Consider the following 19,176-nt stretch of genomic DNA (forward strand, 5'->3'; position numbering starts at 1 on the left):
AAGTAGATCTCACATCTATCTGGCGGGAACTTGGCTGTAGCGGTGTTTATGCACCAAACTGTCAAGTAGATCTCACAGCTACCTGGTGGGAACTTGCTGTAGCGGTGTTTATGTACCAGATTGTCAAGTAGATCTCACAACTACCTGGTGCAAACTTAGTTGCAGCTGTGTTTGTAGCGGTGTTTATGTACCAAAATGTCAAGTAGATCTCACATCTACCTGGTGTGAATTTGGCTGTAGCGGTTTTTTTATACTAGATTGTCATGGAGATCTCAGAGCTACCTGGTGGGAACTTGGCTGTAGCGGTGTTTATGTACCAGATTGTCAAGTAGATCTCACAGCTACCTGGTTTGAACTTGGCCGTAGCGGTGTTTATGTACCAAAATGTCAAGTAGATCTCACAGCTACCTGGTGTGAACTTGGCTGTAGCGGTGTTTATGTACCAAAATGTCAAGTAGATCTCACAGCTACTTAGTAGGAAATTGGCTGTAGCGGTGTTTATGTATCAGATTATCAAGTAGATCTCAAATCTACCTGGTGTGAACTTGGCTGTAGCGGTGTTTATGTACCAAACTGTCAAGTAGATCTGACATCTACCTGGTGGGAACTTGGCTGTAGCGTTGTTTATGTACCAGATTGTCAAGTAGATCTCACATCTATCTGGTGTGAACTTGGCTGTAGCGGTGTTTATGTACAAAAACGTGAAGTAGATCTCACAGCTACCTGGTGTGAACTTGGCTGTAGCGGTGTTTATGTACCAAAATGTCAAGTAGATCTCACAGCTACTTAGTGGGAAATTGGCTGTAGCGGTGTTTATGTATCAGATTATCAAGAACATCTCACGTCTACCTGGTGTGAACTTGGCTGTAGCGGTGTTTATGTACCAAACTGTCAAGTAGATCTGACATCTACCTGGTGGGAATTTGGCTGTAGCGGTGTTTATGTACCAGATTGTCAAGTAGATCTCACATCTATCTGGTGTGAACTTGGCTGTAGCGGTGTTTATGTACCAAAACGTCAAGTTGATCTCACATCTACCTGGTGTGAACTTGGTCGTAGCGGTGCTTATGTACCAGATTGCCAAGTTGATCTTACAGCTACCTGGTGTGAACTTGGCTGTAGCGGTGTTTATTCACCAAATTGTCTACTAGATCTCACATCTATCTGGTATGAACTTGGCTGCAGCGGTGTTTATGCACCAAATTGTCACGTAGATCTCACATCTACCTGGTGTGAATTTTGCTGTAGCAGTGTTAATGTACCAAATTGGCAAGTAGATCTCACATCTATCTGGCGGGAACTTGGCTGTAGCGGTGTTTATGCACCAAACTGTCAAGTAGATCTCACATCTATCTGGTGTGAACTTGTCTGTAGCGGTGTTTATGTACCAGATTTTCAAGTAGATCTCACAGCTACCTGGTGGGAACTTGGCTGTAGCGGTGATTATGTACCAAAATGTCAAGTATATCTCACAGATACCTGGTGTGAACTTGGCTGTAGCGGTGTTTATGTACCAAAATGTCAAGTAGATCTCACAGCTACTTGGTGGGAAATTGGCTGTAGCGCTGTTCATGTACCAGATTGTCAAGTAGATCTCACATCTATCTGGTGTGAACTTGGCTGTAGCGGTGTTTATGTACCAAAATGTCAAGTAGATCTCACAGCTACCTGGTGTGAACTTGGCTGTAGCGGTTTTATGTACCAGATTGTCAAGTAGATCTCATGACTACCTGGTGCAAACTTAGTTGCAGCTGTGTTTGTTGTTACCGATAAAGACGCTAGACAACAAACCAAATGTGCCCGATAACCAAGGTCTTAACAGACATACTTGCGAGTGTCAGATAAGTTTTTGCCTACACTATGTTGGTTTTGTATAATACATACTCTTTCATTCTTTAAATGTTTTCATCCACGAGGATTGTATTTTGTAGTGTTGCTTTACCTAGATATATCTTATTGTATAAATAGTACATGTAAACGATATTTTGTACTCTTCATAGAATATGATAAACTGCCTCTTGCTTTTCACATTTTACATATAGTTAAAACCACTGGCACCAGACCAGAAAGAAAATGCCTCTGTATATGTTATATCCTACCCCTAGGTATACTATAAGAACCATGGTCGTGAACGGGAAAATATACTAACCCATTTCAATCGCATATTTCATACCTAAACACGCAGTTCAGTAAATGTGTACTATTAATATTAAACAAGCGATAATTTATCTTCATTCGTGCACCTGTCACATTGTCTCAATATTCCATATTGCAGAGATGTTCCACATATGCTTTAGTCAACGTTACAGAAAAAAACTTGCGTGAACTCCCCTAATGAACATTCGGTCTAGAGGTCACGGCAGTGTGCACATGTTAAGCGAAATGTAAACAAACAAAAACAGAATGCAATATATTCATAGTTTTACGATAAGACTCGAAATGATGAATGAAATTCATCTTGTTTATGATTTTGAATTTGAAATCATACATTGGTATACATCTATTCTGTTTATTTAATTCATTTTGCACATTTATGCTGCATATAAATATTTTAGCGTACACGTGTAGTAAAATGACGACGGACATACATTTTCACATCAGCCAATCAGAGTGTGTCTGTAATCTAGACCGGAACTTTTTTTGTACCGTTGGAAAAACTATAAACTACACGTTGTTTTTCTAAGATAAGAATGTGACAGGTACACAACGGAAGATAAATTACCACTTGTTTAATATCAATAGTACACATTTACAGAACTGCGTGTTTTAGGTATGAAATACGCGATTGAAATGGGTTACTATATTTTCCCGTTCACGACCATGGTTCTTATATGATACCTAGGGGTAGGGTATAACATGTACAGAGGCATTTTCTTTCTGGTCTGGTGCTAGTGGTTAAAACATGGTTGTGATGTAATCCTTTGTTAGTTTTGTCTATTATATAGAATATTGTACCGATACCGTTCTATACACACGATTATTTTACTATACCTGTCCATTATTAACCTGTAACTGTCCATTCTTAAAATAATGGATACTTTAAGAATGAACAGGTACAGGTTAATAATGGACAGGTATAGTAACAACCTTGTACATTGAGAGATGTGAGTACATCAACTTATGAAAGTCAAAAGTTTCGAAATATAAACTGCAATTTTCTACAGAACATGTAGCTGCAATAAAAAAAAGCTCTGAAGGGGAACGTATGACTTTAACCCAAATTGCTCCTCAATTATCAGTCAAATAAAAATCAAACAATGTGCCGAAAGTAATTAAAGAATGTTAGTTTAAATCTTAATCCGTTAGAAAGTAGTAAAGGCCTCTTTCTGTACTTCTAAATCGCAATGGAAATGTATCGGAGATATACACCTAGTATGGCATTTTTTGAGTCGAAAAAAAGATGAAAATAGGCAACGTAATGTAAAAACAAGAGCTGTCGGAAGACAGCAACGCTCTACTATTCAAAAGCCTTGTGAACTGAATGAACATTACAGTCGAAAAGGGGCATATTTTTTTAAAATTGCAAAAAGGGTTATGGAACTTGTACAATGCATATTAGCTCATGACAATGGACAGTTGTGCAAGTTTCATCCCATTCTCATCAGTGGGTACTGAGATACCAGCTTAAATACAAAAATTTAACCAAAAATTGCTTAGTCGAAAAAAATGGCATAATTTTGTAAATTTGCAAAGTAGAGTTATGGAACCTAAGCACTGCATGTCAGATCATTACATCGAACAAGAGCGTGACGTTTCAACCCATTTCCATTAGTAGGTCCTGAAATACAAGCTTACATATAAATTCTTAATAAAAAATTCTATGTCGAAAAAGGGGCATAATTTTATACAAATTAAAGCAAAATAGAGTTATAGAACCTATGCAGTGTAAGTCAATTTATTACAGTGAATAAGTGTGTGAAGTTTAATCCATTCTCACAAGTGGTAACTGAGACACCAGCTTGCATACAAAAACTTAACCAAATCGGGACGCCGACGCGGACGCCGACGCATGGATGAAATAAAAAAGAGGAAAACCACAGGATGCCGATCACGACATAAACGAAAATGATGCAGGCTCGGTTTGATTGAGCCTGTTCATGGACGGTAGTGGAAGTGCAAGCTTCCACGCCCTTTAGCCCCGGGTTGAGCAGAACTCAACATTTACACATGTTATAAGTACCAGAATATAATTTAGAGACATACACAGATGTATTCATACGGCGGTGCGCATGGAACCTACAATGATGCATAGAGTGCAATTCCATGAAAAGCGGCGTATGTCCCCAGAAAAAATATTGGCTGAGCCCTAAACGAGAAAACAATGGGCAAAATAAAACAAACTGGAGTCCAATAACTCCATCTATTCTTTGAATAGTCGAGCTAAAAAACATAATTTGTCTTTCTTTTTCAAATGCTGCAGACCTATCTTTTTCATGCAGTGTTCGTGTAAAATTTGTTATATTTTTGCCATGACTGACATTTGTTGCAGTCCTACCCAGAAATTTGCAATGTCACCTTTCTGCTACAAAGACAAGAAACAACAACAAAAAACATTAAGCTCCCTAAAATATTTTACTGCACGTTTCGGTATTACCAGAAAATTTGGCCGTAATTAATTTAATAATACATTTTTCTTGCAGTAACGATGTTATTTATTGTAATAAAGAAATATTTTCTCGTAAAAATGAGATATGAGTCATAACGAGTAAAGATCTCATGTGATACGGGTAATTTTTGGCTAATACAATTGATAGAATATCTCGTAATTACTAGATAAGAATGAAAATAATATACATACATACATTTTAGAATGTATTCACCTGGGCCCGTCTTGATTTATATAAAACTGCAAACTCAGCACGAACAAAGCATGGACAACAATTGATACATACATCATACGGCCAAGTTGAATTTTACTTTTTGTAAAGGTACTTCAAATCATTCATAAATATGACAAAACGAGATATTTCGAAACTTTCCTAAGAGTCAGCACTGAATATCATTAATGTTTAAAAAACTTTTAATTGCAATAAATATTTATATGTAATCTGTTTAAACTCCATTGTCTTGGTATTTTTATTTAGCACAGAGACACAAATCGATTAACTGTTATTGCCTTAAAGAAGACAATATTAGATACATTATATAATATCACGACAATCTTGATTTTTTCGAGAGGACCGTGTTTTAAGTCAGAGAAAAGCTTCAAACTATCCATTGTGTGAAAGAATGGACAATCTCGGCGCGTTGCGCCTCGATTTGTCCATTATTTCACATAATGGACACTTTGAGGCTTTTCCCCTTTACTTAAAAATTGGATCTATAGTTTTGATCAAAAGGCAAAAGTGGCATTATTTTTGTATTTTCCAAGATTATATAAAGATTTTTATAACACAATACTTATCAGGCATAACCTTGAGGAAGAAAATGGAAATCCCGATGAAGATTTTACATTTTAGTTAGTTATAACGGAGAACGAAGACGCATTGGGGATACTTTGCATGGACTATTTTGATGATTTTACTGATAAAGAGTTGAACATAGAAATATTTGTACTGAATTTAATGGTAATTCAGTCTGTTCAATCATTTGATCAATCCATCTTTTATAGTAATGGCATGTTAAATAAATAAAACTTATTGCAAAAATCAAGTTTTAATTGGAATTAATGTTCAATGTTATATTAAAGCAGCATTTCTAATAGCTGATTGTAGTAAAGCGTCTCATATTTAAACCTTTAGAATAAAAAAACGAATAAAATATCTTAAAATAGCATGCTTTAAGTTATGTTTTTACCGTTTTCCCTTTCTTCAATGCATTTTATCATCTACATTTTATGTGTGATAGTTTACATCATTTACGTCCTCCAATGACAATTAAAAATGTAAAACACTGCTAAACTATATTATTGTACACTTGTTTCAGGGGAGCACTGAAAACAGAAGAGACAATACTATGTAAGTAAGATTTTCAAATTGTCTGTAGTTACATGACTTACAGTGTTATACCCGGAATGTATGTCACATTTAGTATTGCAGGGTGACAGGAATAAACATTGTAGACCGCTTCAGTACTAGTCTAAAATGGTTTTGAGAAGGTACTCGGTAAATTTAATGTTTTCCTTACTATGTTTGTATTTCGCAACTAAACCATATTGTGAAGCAAGAAACAAAATTCAATGGAAGCTTAGGGTTTGATATATTTTGTTATAAAGCAACATGATGTAGTTTGTGCAGAAATCATACTTGACAAAGGCTGATATCCGTTACAAGGCACAAAAAGCATTGACAACGACAACATAAAACAGTATGTCTAACTGCTACACATGGTTAACAGTCTTAGGCATAGCCATTTGCGGTCACTATTCATTAAACTATCAAACGTTCTATTGGAAGAGGCTTATAAGATTCTTTCACTGGTTATAGGTGCAGATGGGAATTTCCGGCCTCGAGGGTAACTGTTTAGGCGGTAACGAGGTTCCTACCGAGTTACCGCCTAAACAGTTACCCGAGAGCCGGATATTCCAATCTGCACCTATAACCAGTGACAGAATCTTTTTCTTGCATACCGATATCAAGATATAATAATAAAAATAAAATCAGTCGAACGGCTTTCTTTTTAGAACTATTTCTTATAGCAGCGTATTTAAACAAAGCGCGGGAAATCAACGTCCGTAAACAGGAAAGACGTCATGACGTTTCAAAGACAAATAACAATGTTTAGTTCCGGTTTTGTTTTATCAGTTCCAGCGTAACTTTATGAATTTTTGATAAAATAACGTATTTTGAATCGAGAAATATACTATCAGGAACAAAGAGGAACTGTCAAGGTATTGGATTTTTATTCCGTTTTTCGAAATAAAATATAAATAACTACATAAATCTTCTACATATATGTAGTTCGTAATACGTCATTTAAAGCACGAGAGTCATCTTACACCCCGGGGTGTAAGATGGATTTTTCCAGCACCGGTAAAAATACCGGAAATTCCCGTCTGGTATGCAAGAAATGACTATCTTGCTCTGAGACACACTGCATGTTTAGTGTTCCACCCTTTTATAGTCGGGCAACTACAGTTTCCTCTTTGTACAAAGAAAACGAAACGGGGGAATCCATTGTATTTATCTCTTAAATCCCCCTCCAGGGAAGGACTGGTTTGATAATTGTCCCAGATCTTACTTTGCCGTGTCCTTAATGGCGTTTATCTTGGTGCTCTAGTTTTCTCAAAGTTATAGAAGGTAGTAATGTTGTTACATATGAAAATGGTGGGGGTTAAAGAGTTAAGTATAGCACCGTTAAACTTGTTTAAACTCCACGTGGTGCTTTTGAATCTGACCCATCCAAAGCGGTGCCCTGTTGTGTCCTGTCTTTATGCATGTTTTTTAAGTTCCAGTTTTATATGTTATTATTATTAATGCATTCATTTCTGTGTAAATTATATTACATTCATTAATGTGTAAAATGCGCTTAGTCACTTGTTTACATTTATGCATACCTATTATTTCCATTAGGCTGGCTGTAAGGGCAGCTGTTTTATTTAAATGTGGCTTTTCCTGTTGGCCGTTTGGTGAAAATTTAATTACACCCTCTGTGTTCTTTGAATGTGGTTGTGTAATATACGAAACTACTGAGCTGTAAAACTGCATAAGTATGCACTGATATGGAAAGTAAAATATAGCATTTTTACATTAGGATGGTGCTGCCTCAAACAATTTCACTGGGTTTAACTTATGTTTGATATCTTTTGTATCTTCAAAAAGAATTTGTCAATTTAAAGGTGGAAAGAAACAGAGACTATTTTTATAATTGTTAATAATAAATGTTATTTATTTATGTCTGATAATGATTTGAAATACGTTTCTTTTTTCAAGATTTTTTTAGATATCATATTTATGTAATAGAGATGGAAACGTCTTTTGAATGAATGATGTAAGAGCGTTATTTCAGGATATCCGCCATTTTTGAAAGATGTTTCTTTGAATATTTCTTTCTAACAAGATTGTATGCCAAAAATAAATACTTAGTCATCAAAATGTGGCTAATAATGTCCGAATTAATCAAGCAGATTCTATTTTTAAGAAAAAAGATTCACCCTATTTTCTGGTAGCATTTGCCTGAATCTCTAGGAAGTATGAATTAAAACAAAAGTAACAAATATATCACAATTGACCAGCTTTTTAAACTTTTTTCTGAATATATAATAGAAACTTCTTTTCTTTCTATTTTGAAACATATCTGTGTGTCATAAAAACAGCAAAATACTTAAAAAATAACATTAGATTTTTTTGTAGGTTTATATATGTTCTTTTTTCATTGAAAAAATGGGTTGGGTCAATGTCAACATTTAAAAATGAACGAAATTTGTTTATGACACTTATGCTTATATAAATGTATACTAAATATAACCTTGTATTTACAGTAACCTGTAAGACCTGAAATCCCTATAACATTAACTGACGTATTATATATTTATAAAGTATCCCCATTTTTTAAATTCTACTTCATTCTTTATTTCAGAAATGGTTAATTAGGTTTGAAGAAAATGCCCTATATCATAAAAACGAATGCAGTGACCTTTGCTCTTTCTGCTTTTATTTGTCTTAGAAACTAAAGTTCTTTAAGCTCACAAAGTATAAAAAAGATTCTTAACTGTTGAAAAACAAATTATCCTACATCCTTATGTGAATTACAAACGAATACAATTGACTGCTAAACTGTACATTAACAGTGCACTAGTTATCAAATATTGATTTTGACATGCGCTAATTGTATGAATAGAAATTTTCTTTCAATATCACTGTATAGGATTGGAGTACTGAAAAGGGGAGAAAATGTGTATGCGGCCAAGCAGCTCAGTCGTTAGAGCATCGGCACTTTATTCCGAGGCCCCGGGTACGAGTCCTGGTCTGAATGCACATTTTTCTCACCCTGTGACATGTAGTACCGCGTGGGGGACCGTGACTTTATATACTCTTTGATCATGTTCACCTTGTTCTTTGTCCCATTAGAATATCGAGGACGAATTTCACATAGTGGGGAAATATGTCGGTGTATAGGACTTGAATATTAGAACCTAGGGAAATTATGTATGCAGTCTTGTAGCTCGGTCTGTCATCGGGACGGTATTCCGAGGCTCTGGGTTCTAGTCCAGGTTTGGCTGCATGTTTTTCTCTCCTTTTTAATATTCAAGTTCTATACCGTTTAGGATCCAGGGTCAGTTTCATGAAGCATACTGAAAACAAAGTTAAAAATTAAAATTAGGTATTTCACTTGATTCTTAGTTGATTCCTTTTAATTCTTTTAGAATCTTGGTGGAACAAAAATTTGATAGATTTGTCAAAAAATTGAATTAACGACAACTTTTTTTTCAAAAATACAAGTAATATCCTATGAAATAAATGTAAACTAAATGATATTACGTAAGAGAGAACTTAAGACTAAACTTAGGAACTTTTGTTAAACGGGCCCCATCTCTCTTAATTGTACACCAAAAATGCTGCTCGGCCATAGGAATATTCTACATTTAGAAATACGAGCTCTTATATTTTGCTGCCTAAGTGCGAGGCACTTTTAAACGGATGTTATATGATATTGTTTCTGCATTGATATCAAAACTTACAGTAAGCATCTACGTCATGTAATGGACTTATGTTCTTAAAACTACAAACTAACGTAAGTGTGATGTGACTTTATATGTTAAACTTGTTGATAATACATTCATTTGAGTTCATAAGTTTAAATGTCAAATTAGTTACATATCGTTCGTGTTGGTTGATTTTGCTGATTTTTTATCTTTGCAAGTATTTTAGATCAGTTCTAGATCAGTTTAACATAGGATAAAACTTATAAAAATTTCCCCACATAAAATTAGAACTTTCTATGTTCAGATCCGTTTTACTTGTGTGACTACATATTCGCAGTTTATCTTTCTTCAATTTACTCAACGTACTGGTCATATACGAATAAATGAAAATAACAAATGTACCAAAAAAAGTCGTTCACAAGTTTCAAAATTTGTTTTATTATTTTGTTTTTACTGAACAGACTAAAACATATATACATTTATTTGATTTGAGCAGAGTTTAACACTTAACTGGAAATACAGTTAATTTTTACAGTTCATATATGAAATGCATGTAACAAAGAGAAAATACAAGTTGAAGATGCACAAGATAAATCTAACAAATAAGTCATTAAAAAAAGGAACTGAATTAATGTAAAACCCCTTAATCAGCCGTTGATATGTACTACATTATGAAATGAAAAAATGTTTGTGTGCAAAAAGTCTTATTGACAGATATTATTATTTCAAACGAGATATTGTCTTGCTTTTAAAGAAACAATAAATGTATATCTAATGAATAGTTGCGTTACAAAGTAGTAGATAAATATGCTATATACATATACAAATAGTACAGCGTTACTGCGCATGTAAAGTGTCAGGTATTTCCGATAAAGTTTACGTCTGTGCTAACGAACACAGTTTTATATTGTTTTTTCCGTGTTATTTTCCGGCTTGCTTTACAAAATTCCAAAAGGATATTTAATCTTTTTTTTGTTTCCAGTGAATATTAAAATATTTAAGTTTTTGTTCAAAGTTAATCTGTTGAAGGTCATGTGATAAGATTTGAGTTGTCATAGTTAAAATACGTTTTGTTAAGACACAAGTTTGTTGGATTTAACGTCGCACCGACACATGATGGGTCATATGGCGGCTTTCCAGTTTTAATGGTGGAGGAAGACTCCAGGTGCCCCTCCGTGCATTGTTAAGACACAAAGCGCATGCATTTATGAAATAACACTCCTCCCCCAATGCCACATTTTTCTTGTGGCAATTTACCCCATCTTTCGTAACAATTAGATCACTGCCAAGCTTGGTGGGACACCATGCATTAATCCAACCGTGACTAACATCTACGATTCTACGACTATCTTATCTACCGTTTTCTAAGGCTTTATTTCTTTGAACAAATTCTCTTGCAATGTTATTTTACCAGATTATATTATTCTTAAGAAACTAATGAAATGTGTTTGTCCTTTGAAAATTCAATGGGAAGATCGCGTTTAAAGCATGATTGCAAACGGAAAATCCGGAGTAACAAACGACTTAATGGGGTTCCATTTCGATCTTACTAGGACATACGCGGAGTAAGCCTTGATAATTTAACTTACTTTCCAAATGGTAACAAAATGATCTGATGAGGAGTGTATTTTTTAGCTAAGAAGAATTGATAATGTAGTTATAATCGATTAGTGAAAGATTCATCACAAAAATGCGTAAAGTTATTGCAAGCAATAGCAATGCATTGAAATTAAGAAATCAACAAAAAGATAGCCTTGCCTTTGAAATAGAAAGAGATAGGTATAAAATTAGATAAAGACAACTAATGAAAACTGATATATGTAAAAGTAACAAATAAGATATATAGGTAAGATATTTTGAAAGGAATTTTAATGATAAAAGGTAAATTTAAAATGAAGAAATAAATAGATAAATAAATAAAATAAAAATTAAATAAATTAATTAATTAATTAATAAATTAATAAATAAAATTATTAATAAATAAGGGTTAAAACTATGTAAAAACAAAGTAATTACCTTTCTAAAATGGAATTTAGTTGAAAAATTCTTTATAAGAAGTTAAATACACTGCTAAATAAATATAAATAAATATCATTTTTTTGTGTTTTGAAATAAACTTGTATTCGGACGTAAGTAAAAACGATTGCTATGAATGAATTAATATATATATATTTATCTGTTAAATAAATAATAAATAATTCAGTGAAACAATAAATAAACAAATGGATTATAAATAAATAAAATTTAGAAAATTGGAAAAAAGTACTTGATCTTGCAGAAAATATAAGCAGTTTTTATCATATGTAAAAGTCACTAAAAATAAATAAAACATCGGGAAGACCAGCAGCTCAGACGTTAAAACATTTAAGCAAAGTATAACTTCCTCAAATGGTATTATATGAAAAGTTTTCGCTCTACTTTGTTTACTTGTCTGATAACTTTTATTTCAATTTATTTCATATCATTCTTTTTATTTTGATTGTTTAATTAATTTCTTTATTAATTCTTATTATTACAGTTTGAACATTTCGTATCTTAAACATCTAAGTTATTGGGTTTTGAATAAAAATATAATTTATTTATTTCAGTATATACAGTGCGGACAATACTGAAAGACTTGAGAATTAAGATATCCTCTGAGAGATAGAATTGAATATTTTGAGAAACATACTAAATCTTAATAAAATGCTAGAAAACACAGTCAGTTCACCTAAATATGATGTTTTCATTGTGCATAGTTCGAAGGACGCAGCAAAAGCTCGCATTTTCAACCAGGCACTAATCGACATGGGGTATGTTGCATTCGACAATCTAAAAGAAGTATCTGCGTTTGCTATAGGGAGACCAGTGTTTGACAATATCATACATGCTGTAAAGCATTCGAAACTTGTTCTGATCCTGATTACAAAACATGCCATAAGCTCTCATTGGGTGACTTTGGAAACTCTCGTTGCATTAGAAAAGTCGGATCGCGAGAATATTCTGTGTGTTCGTCTAGTTTTTGAAGGAGTTTCTGAAACTGAAAGGCAGAATTTCAAGCGAGGAATTTTGACTGTAATACCAGACATTATAGTGGATTTCAACAAAGACAAATGGAAGGAAGAGTTTGCCGCCATAATAAAAGGTAATTTTGAACGATTCAGAAATTTGTGAATTAGACCTGTCTCTGATAATCATGAAGCTTTTTGGCATAAAATCTAAGGTCGGAAAAAATGACAAAATTAAGCATTTTCATTTAGATATAAGTTTAGTAATTCGATATAAATATCTTGAAATTTGTCATTTTGAAACAAAACTGTCATCAAATTAAAAAATAACGGTAAAAATTGCATTCTATATACATTTTTCGTTTAAAAAGATTGTACAGTCACTGAAATGTATTTAAAAGAAATAAAATTTAAACTTTGAAAAGAATATTGATTACGATAGTGTTTTTTATATTTATTCTTGAAATACAAAAACAACATTCTATTAAGAATAACATTAATTTTTTTTCGTAGAAAACATACCAATTCAGAAATTATTACCGGCGGGAAATGTCGCTCATGGTCTTGTGTTCAACTATTTCATAGGTTACTTAGCCTACGTTCTTCCAGGTAAAACTTTAATGTTTCTTTCAAACAATATTATACACGTCTGTGCTGTTTCAAGGACACTAGCTCTTTTGTTCATCGAATGTAGCGTCAATTTGTATTATGTAAGTGCGTTTAAAAAAGTGGCAACGTCTTAAAGCTATGATCAATTTATATTTACAACATCATTTTGTATACCTGGGTGTCAAATTTATTAAGATTCATCAGTTATATATAGCAACCTTTCATCAATATTTTACTTTTCTTAACCCTTATCATGCTGGACACGATTGCTTTTACCATTGCGACCAGTGCAGATCATGATCAGCCTGCAAATCCGTGCATTCTGATCATGACCTCTACCGTAATTTCCGGACAATAGGCCGCTGCACCGTATTGGCCGCAGCCGTATATTTTAACTATATTAGAAATTAAATTTATCATATAGGCCGCTTCGGCATATTGGCCGCGGCCTATGTCCCGCAAAGCGGCGAACTTGACCGTGTCGTATAGAGACAAGCTGTCCTCGATAAATAGTCATTGAAGTCGGTTGTATTTACGCCGAAATCGTAGAGATTTTACAAAGATGGGAATTCTTTGAATTATGAACATAAAACATATTGATTTCGTATCAAAATCTATTTCCCGTACCGAGTTTTAATATTGATTTTATTTATAGGCCACATGAAAAACTCATCTAGAAGAAATAAAATGGATTATAGGCTACTTCGACGCATTGGCCACATTCACAAAAATTTCACTTTTTTAACGTATAAGCCGCGGCATATTGTCCGGAAAATACGGTACTGTTCGTCATTCAGTCAGTAACGTTTTGGTATGCACCCCTTTAACAGTTAATGGTACTGTCTAAATTGAAAGACGGACAAGTTCATTATAGAAATTTAGCACGGTAAGGGTTAAATATTTAAACAGTCACACAGTGTTGTGCTTCGGTGAAACAGCAGAATGAAATAATTCACATGATTAAGTATTTTTAAATAAAAGACATTGATAAAATTTCCAAAAGAGTTGTTGTTCAACTTTAGTCCTGTTTGTGTTTATTTTGTCGTCATTTTCTATTAGTTTTACTTGTCTGTTTGTTTCTTGTACGTTTATATATCCACATATGCATTGCTTCTGAGCAGGCTTTAAAAGTGGATTTTATTATTGTATGTTCATCCTTGATATTTATACTAAAAATGAAGGCCACATTTTATCAGTTTGATAAATTAATTGGTGGACAAAATATCTGAAGAGCGACCTTGGACCCTTAAAAAACAGACAAACTGGGAAATTCAAAGTAATAATACATTAAACAGATAGACTGGTTAAAACGGTATTTTTGGTGCATAAAAATAACAAAAATAAAAATCTGTAAAGATATAGACTAAGTAAAGATGTGAAAAAAAGGTTATTACGAAACTTATTTGATTCTTTTTCCTACAACATTTCAAGTGCTAAGTCAGGACTAACATTGTTATGACAGTGCTCGTTTAAATGAATAACAATCCTAGAAATGTAAAAAGTACGTATAGAAGAAGAAAAATAAAGAAAAACTAAGTAAACAGATAACTTCAACATGAATACTTTTTCAGCAATGTCAAAGTCTGTGGAAAAGATTGAATATTTCACACATGATAAATTCTCCAAGAAGTTTTTCGTTGTTATGCCTGAATCTTGTGAAGTAAAACCACTAGAAGGAAAGTACAAAAACTTCGTCATAGAAAAGATGGAACGTTCGTTAGAAATAGAAGCAACACATGGTGACAAACAACGAAAATATAATCTGGCCGTTTATAAAATAACGAAAGAAAATGAGGTAGATACATAATTATAGAGTAGTTACTCAATAAATGTATATAAATCAATATAACGAGTAAAATCATCGACAACCTCAAAAGGAGATTATCATGTTGACAAAATATTCCAGATACATTATTGAAGTCAGTTTTACACTTAAATGTAAATAGTTATCGTTTGTTTGAATGAACTGTGTCTTTTCAAATATGTTTATAAGTAGTTTTAAAGTAGTTTTGTTATTGCATACTGTTTGGTTTGTCTTTTTTAATATTTAACTTGAAACAGAGCTTTTGCTTTCTTTCGCAGTTTTATTATTTTTGTGCGGATTGTCCGTTCATCATTGCGACTATGTTTAAAATGAAGGAGATGGGTTTTGCCGATATCGATGTTCACTTCCAAGGTGTCAGATTCTATATGACCCTGAAAGAACTTGTCGAACATCGAAGCAACCCTGAATACAAAGATACAGCAAACTTTATCATGTTCAATGGTAAGTTTATGTATTGACGTCACTTTCTATGTATTGCCCTTAGTTTTTTTTCTCATTCTCCTGTAGGTGCATTGTAAATTGTACATATGTTTATTTCAAATGTAAAGTGGTGTCCTAAGTTATTTAAGGTTCTTATTAAATCCATTTTGATAGCTTTTCTATTGGTTTTAACGCAGTCAGATGATAAGTGATAAAAAGTCATAATGACTCGAGGGCGGAATCAAATGTGACGTCATACAGAATATAAGACCGTTACTTTTAAACAAAATACCAGCCACAAACAAACATTTGCAACCCTTTGTAACATTTAAGCTTCCAGTTGCATGATTCACTGATAAAGAATTCACAATTTTGATTCTAAGTTAGGCAGATGTGAGTGCTACTCTCTCGGTCAAAATTAATTTTCTAGGTCAATAAATACTCATATTTAATATACGTACAAGCATTAGTTGCATTGTATAATGTTGTCATATTTTCAGGTATTGCACAGTCTTCAAGTCCAGCACTAGAAATCTGGGAATTATTGAAGACAGAGCTTTCCACAAACGAAGATCATGTAAGTCTATGGACAGAAGCTCAACAAAGGTTTTAATTGGCTAACTACTTCAGGTTTTAATGTACTTTACGAAAACTGTTAAGCATTTACACCTAAACTGTAAAACACTACTTGCCATATGGTAACAGAATATGTTGTTGGATATATATTGTTTTTTTTTCAAGTTGCAAATGAAGAGAATAAATCAGGGTGATAAAATCAGTAAAGCAACAAAAGTAAACCTGGTTTAGCTGATGAACAGTTATTGTGTTTTAGGAACTAGCCTGAGCGAGACAAACAACATCAGGGTGTATTAATAAAATATAGGTCCTTGAACATTATACTAGGTAAAATAAAGTGTGATCAGTTCTCACTTATACAGTATTTTATACACACATTTTGGCAAGGTAACTTACAGAATGCGCTGTGGAATGGGTCTTTCAAAGATTAACTTATCTTAATATACAGTTTTTATTTTGAAGGTAAAACAGATTGAACTTTTATAATTCTAAACGGATGTGTGTGTGTGTGTGTTATCTCAGACTGTAAGAATGTTAAATATTAAAAGATCTGTTACTATTTACAATGTGTGGTAACTTTTTGTTTTTGTTTTTCAAATATTTGAAAACAATTGTACAGGCTCGATGTATCTTAAAAGCAGAGATGACGGTCCAGTTTTGCCGTTACTCTTTGTAAAGTTCAAGGTTGTTCAAAGAAACTATGTACATATTTGTACAACATTTCGTTTGTTTAAATCTTTATGTATAAGAAACCATTTAAAAATGATTTAACCTTAGAAAATATTAACTTTATTATTATATCCTTATAACATTCAAATTTTTCAAAATGCGTTATTTTGTCCGTCAGTCCCGAGTAATTGAAATATAATGCACACAAGCATTTCTCTAAAGCTCTCAGATATACAGTTTTTAAGAAAACGTACCTACAGAGGTTTGTTTGTCAACCTTTTTTGTATTGTTTCAGGACACAACTGTTGTTACCAGAAACGGTTTCGCCGTCGAAAATGTAAGTAGAGCGTTTTTACTCCAACATATATCCTGTCGTAATATCAATAATTTGAGGTCGTAACACCTAAAATAATATTAATGATCTTAGGCTGAATAACCTACCACAATATCAGTCATATCTCTTAGGCTGTAAAACCAACTAATTTTACATGATTAAGAGACTGTAAACAATACCGCTATATCAAAGCATAATGTTCTCGCATCCATCCAAACATGCGAGTTTCTTTGCTTTGTTATCAGTTATTTTCTCTTATCAAAAGAAAATTGCAAAAAAGTGTTTTTTCATTTATTCTACAAATACTGCAAAGAAAAAAGAAAAGCTTCCAAGTGCTAAAGTAGTTCTTTTTTCACATCCGTAGATATTCTGCATCTAATACATCAAATTATCTGAAAGATTAATTTTTTCAGTATCCGAGCCTCACAGTGTCAGTCATCAACTCTACTGAAGGTGACATTGTGGCGGAAGAGGTAATTCAATTTCTTACCATGCACGGAATGAATTTCACAAGTAGTAGCGCTGCAAAGAAATTACCGGATACTGATGATACATGTACCAGATGGAAGATTTTTATACTGACTGATACTTCAACAAAAGACAAGGTTATGGAACACAAGTTTAATGATGCCCTATCTGAGAGTATCTTTAAAAATCAAGTTCAGGTTAGTTGCTGTGGAATAAAACAGTTTCAGCTTTTGCACGGGTTTTTATTAGCACATATTTTTGTTTAATATGTACTTATATTACTCAATGTCTTCTTCCGGAAACAATTACAAAAAAAAACCAGATTTCAAGAATGCATGGTACGATTAGCTAGATGACTTGCTTTGAATGAAATATAATGGAGTTTAGATTGTCTATAACGGAGTTTAGATTGTCGCCATAAAAATGTTCACATACTCTGACCTACTTCAAACAAATAGTGAAAACTATACATATTTACAAAGGGTTCCATTTTTCAGGTAATCCCAATACTTGTGAAGGGCGTAGACATTGAAACTATTCCCTATCGATTCAAATGGACAACTGTTTTAAAACAGGAAGATCCCAAGTATCTAGAGAAAATGTGGAAAACAGTACATGGTAATCCTTATATACTAAAATATATATACAACGTACCTGTCTGAAATTTAAAATTATATAAGGGAATTAAAAAAAATAGTGAATTAGCAACAAGATCAATAATGTAGATGAAATTCTAGTACAAATACTACAAATATCCTCCAACAAAATACGAGTTACAACTGCAGTATATATATTTGAATATGATGGTTAATGCACAACTGGAAGGATGCAGACAGTATGGATAAGTTTATGTACATTTTAATGTTTTCTAATGTTTGGCTATCTCCTCACAAACTATCGAAGTTATGTATGCCCAGTAAAAATTGTAGTAATAATGTAAAGTTGTTCACTAAATATTAAAAATATAGTTCAAAGTTTTAGTGATATAGTTTCAGTGTTGTTATATTTTCTGGTCCTTTGGGATCATGGAGTCCATTCAACATATGTGTAATAGAGTTCCGCTTAAAGGGAATTCCTATAGTTTTTATGCGCATCTTTCTGCGCAGCCGACACTTTCTATGGAAAACTGAAGTGAAGTCAACATTTGTTGAAACATGTGACAGAGAATCTTAAATATGAGGAATCTTGAATGAAATAACATTTTTGATAAGTTTTTATCTGTAATCAAATGGTAATACGGGTTTATGTTATATTGACAAGTATCATGCCTGACAGGTATCTTGCCTTGTGTGGTTGTGTTTTCACATCGCATTTTAGCAAAAGACAGTGTTGTTCAGATAATGTAAGACAATTGACTTAGTACTGATAAGACAATATCACCTTTCAGATTATTTAGTATTCAATTATAGAAAGAATTAAGAATTTTTAAAACCTTTTTTAACTTCTAGCAGACATACATGTAATCAATTTGGCCAGGTTCGCGCCATTTTCCGTCCGAACAGGTGTTGTATTCTAGCGGTCTTAACATAAAAATTAGCCTGGTGACCCATACATTTTTAGCCATTTTTATGCTCGCAATACAATTATCTATACATAAGAAAAACAGGAAAAAAATCTATGAAAGAGTTTTTTTCAAAATTTAAAAATATATTCTTCACTATGGGTATTTTTCATTGAAAAAAGTTCACAAAAGTAAATATGAAAC

The 19,176-nt window shown here is 33.1% G+C and overlaps 1 protein-coding gene across 7 annotated transcripts in view; it reads left to right on the forward strand.

The window, feature by feature from the left end:
• Positions 1-19,176, forward strand: part of LOC123554298 (stimulator of interferon genes protein-like) — a 67,296-nt gene that overhangs the window by 43,232 nt on the left and 4,888 nt on the right. For 3 of the 7 annotated variants that reach the window (XM_053548255.1, XM_053548254.1, XM_053548249.1), the window contains exons 2-10: positions 5,926-5,957; positions 12,172-12,707; positions 13,084-13,179; positions 14,751-14,974; positions 15,262-15,445; positions 15,925-16,001; positions 16,965-17,006; positions 17,417-17,668; positions 17,969-18,089. In XM_053548255.1, the coding sequence (XP_053404230.1) occupies positions 12,269-12,707; positions 13,084-13,179; positions 14,751-14,974; positions 15,262-15,445; positions 15,925-16,001; positions 16,965-17,006; positions 17,417-17,668; positions 17,969-18,089 (1,435 nt within the window). In that variant the 5' untranslated portion in view covers positions 5,926-5,957; positions 12,172-12,268. The other 4 variants (XM_053548251.1, XM_053548253.1, XM_053548252.1 and 1 more) reach the window with 4 other exon arrangements.

This window comes from Mercenaria mercenaria, chromosome 7 (assembly GCF_021730395.1).
Source record: "Mercenaria mercenaria strain notata chromosome 7, MADL_Memer_1, whole genome shotgun sequence".
Taxonomy (NCBI): domain Eukaryota; kingdom Metazoa; phylum Mollusca; class Bivalvia; order Venerida; family Veneridae; genus Mercenaria; species Mercenaria mercenaria.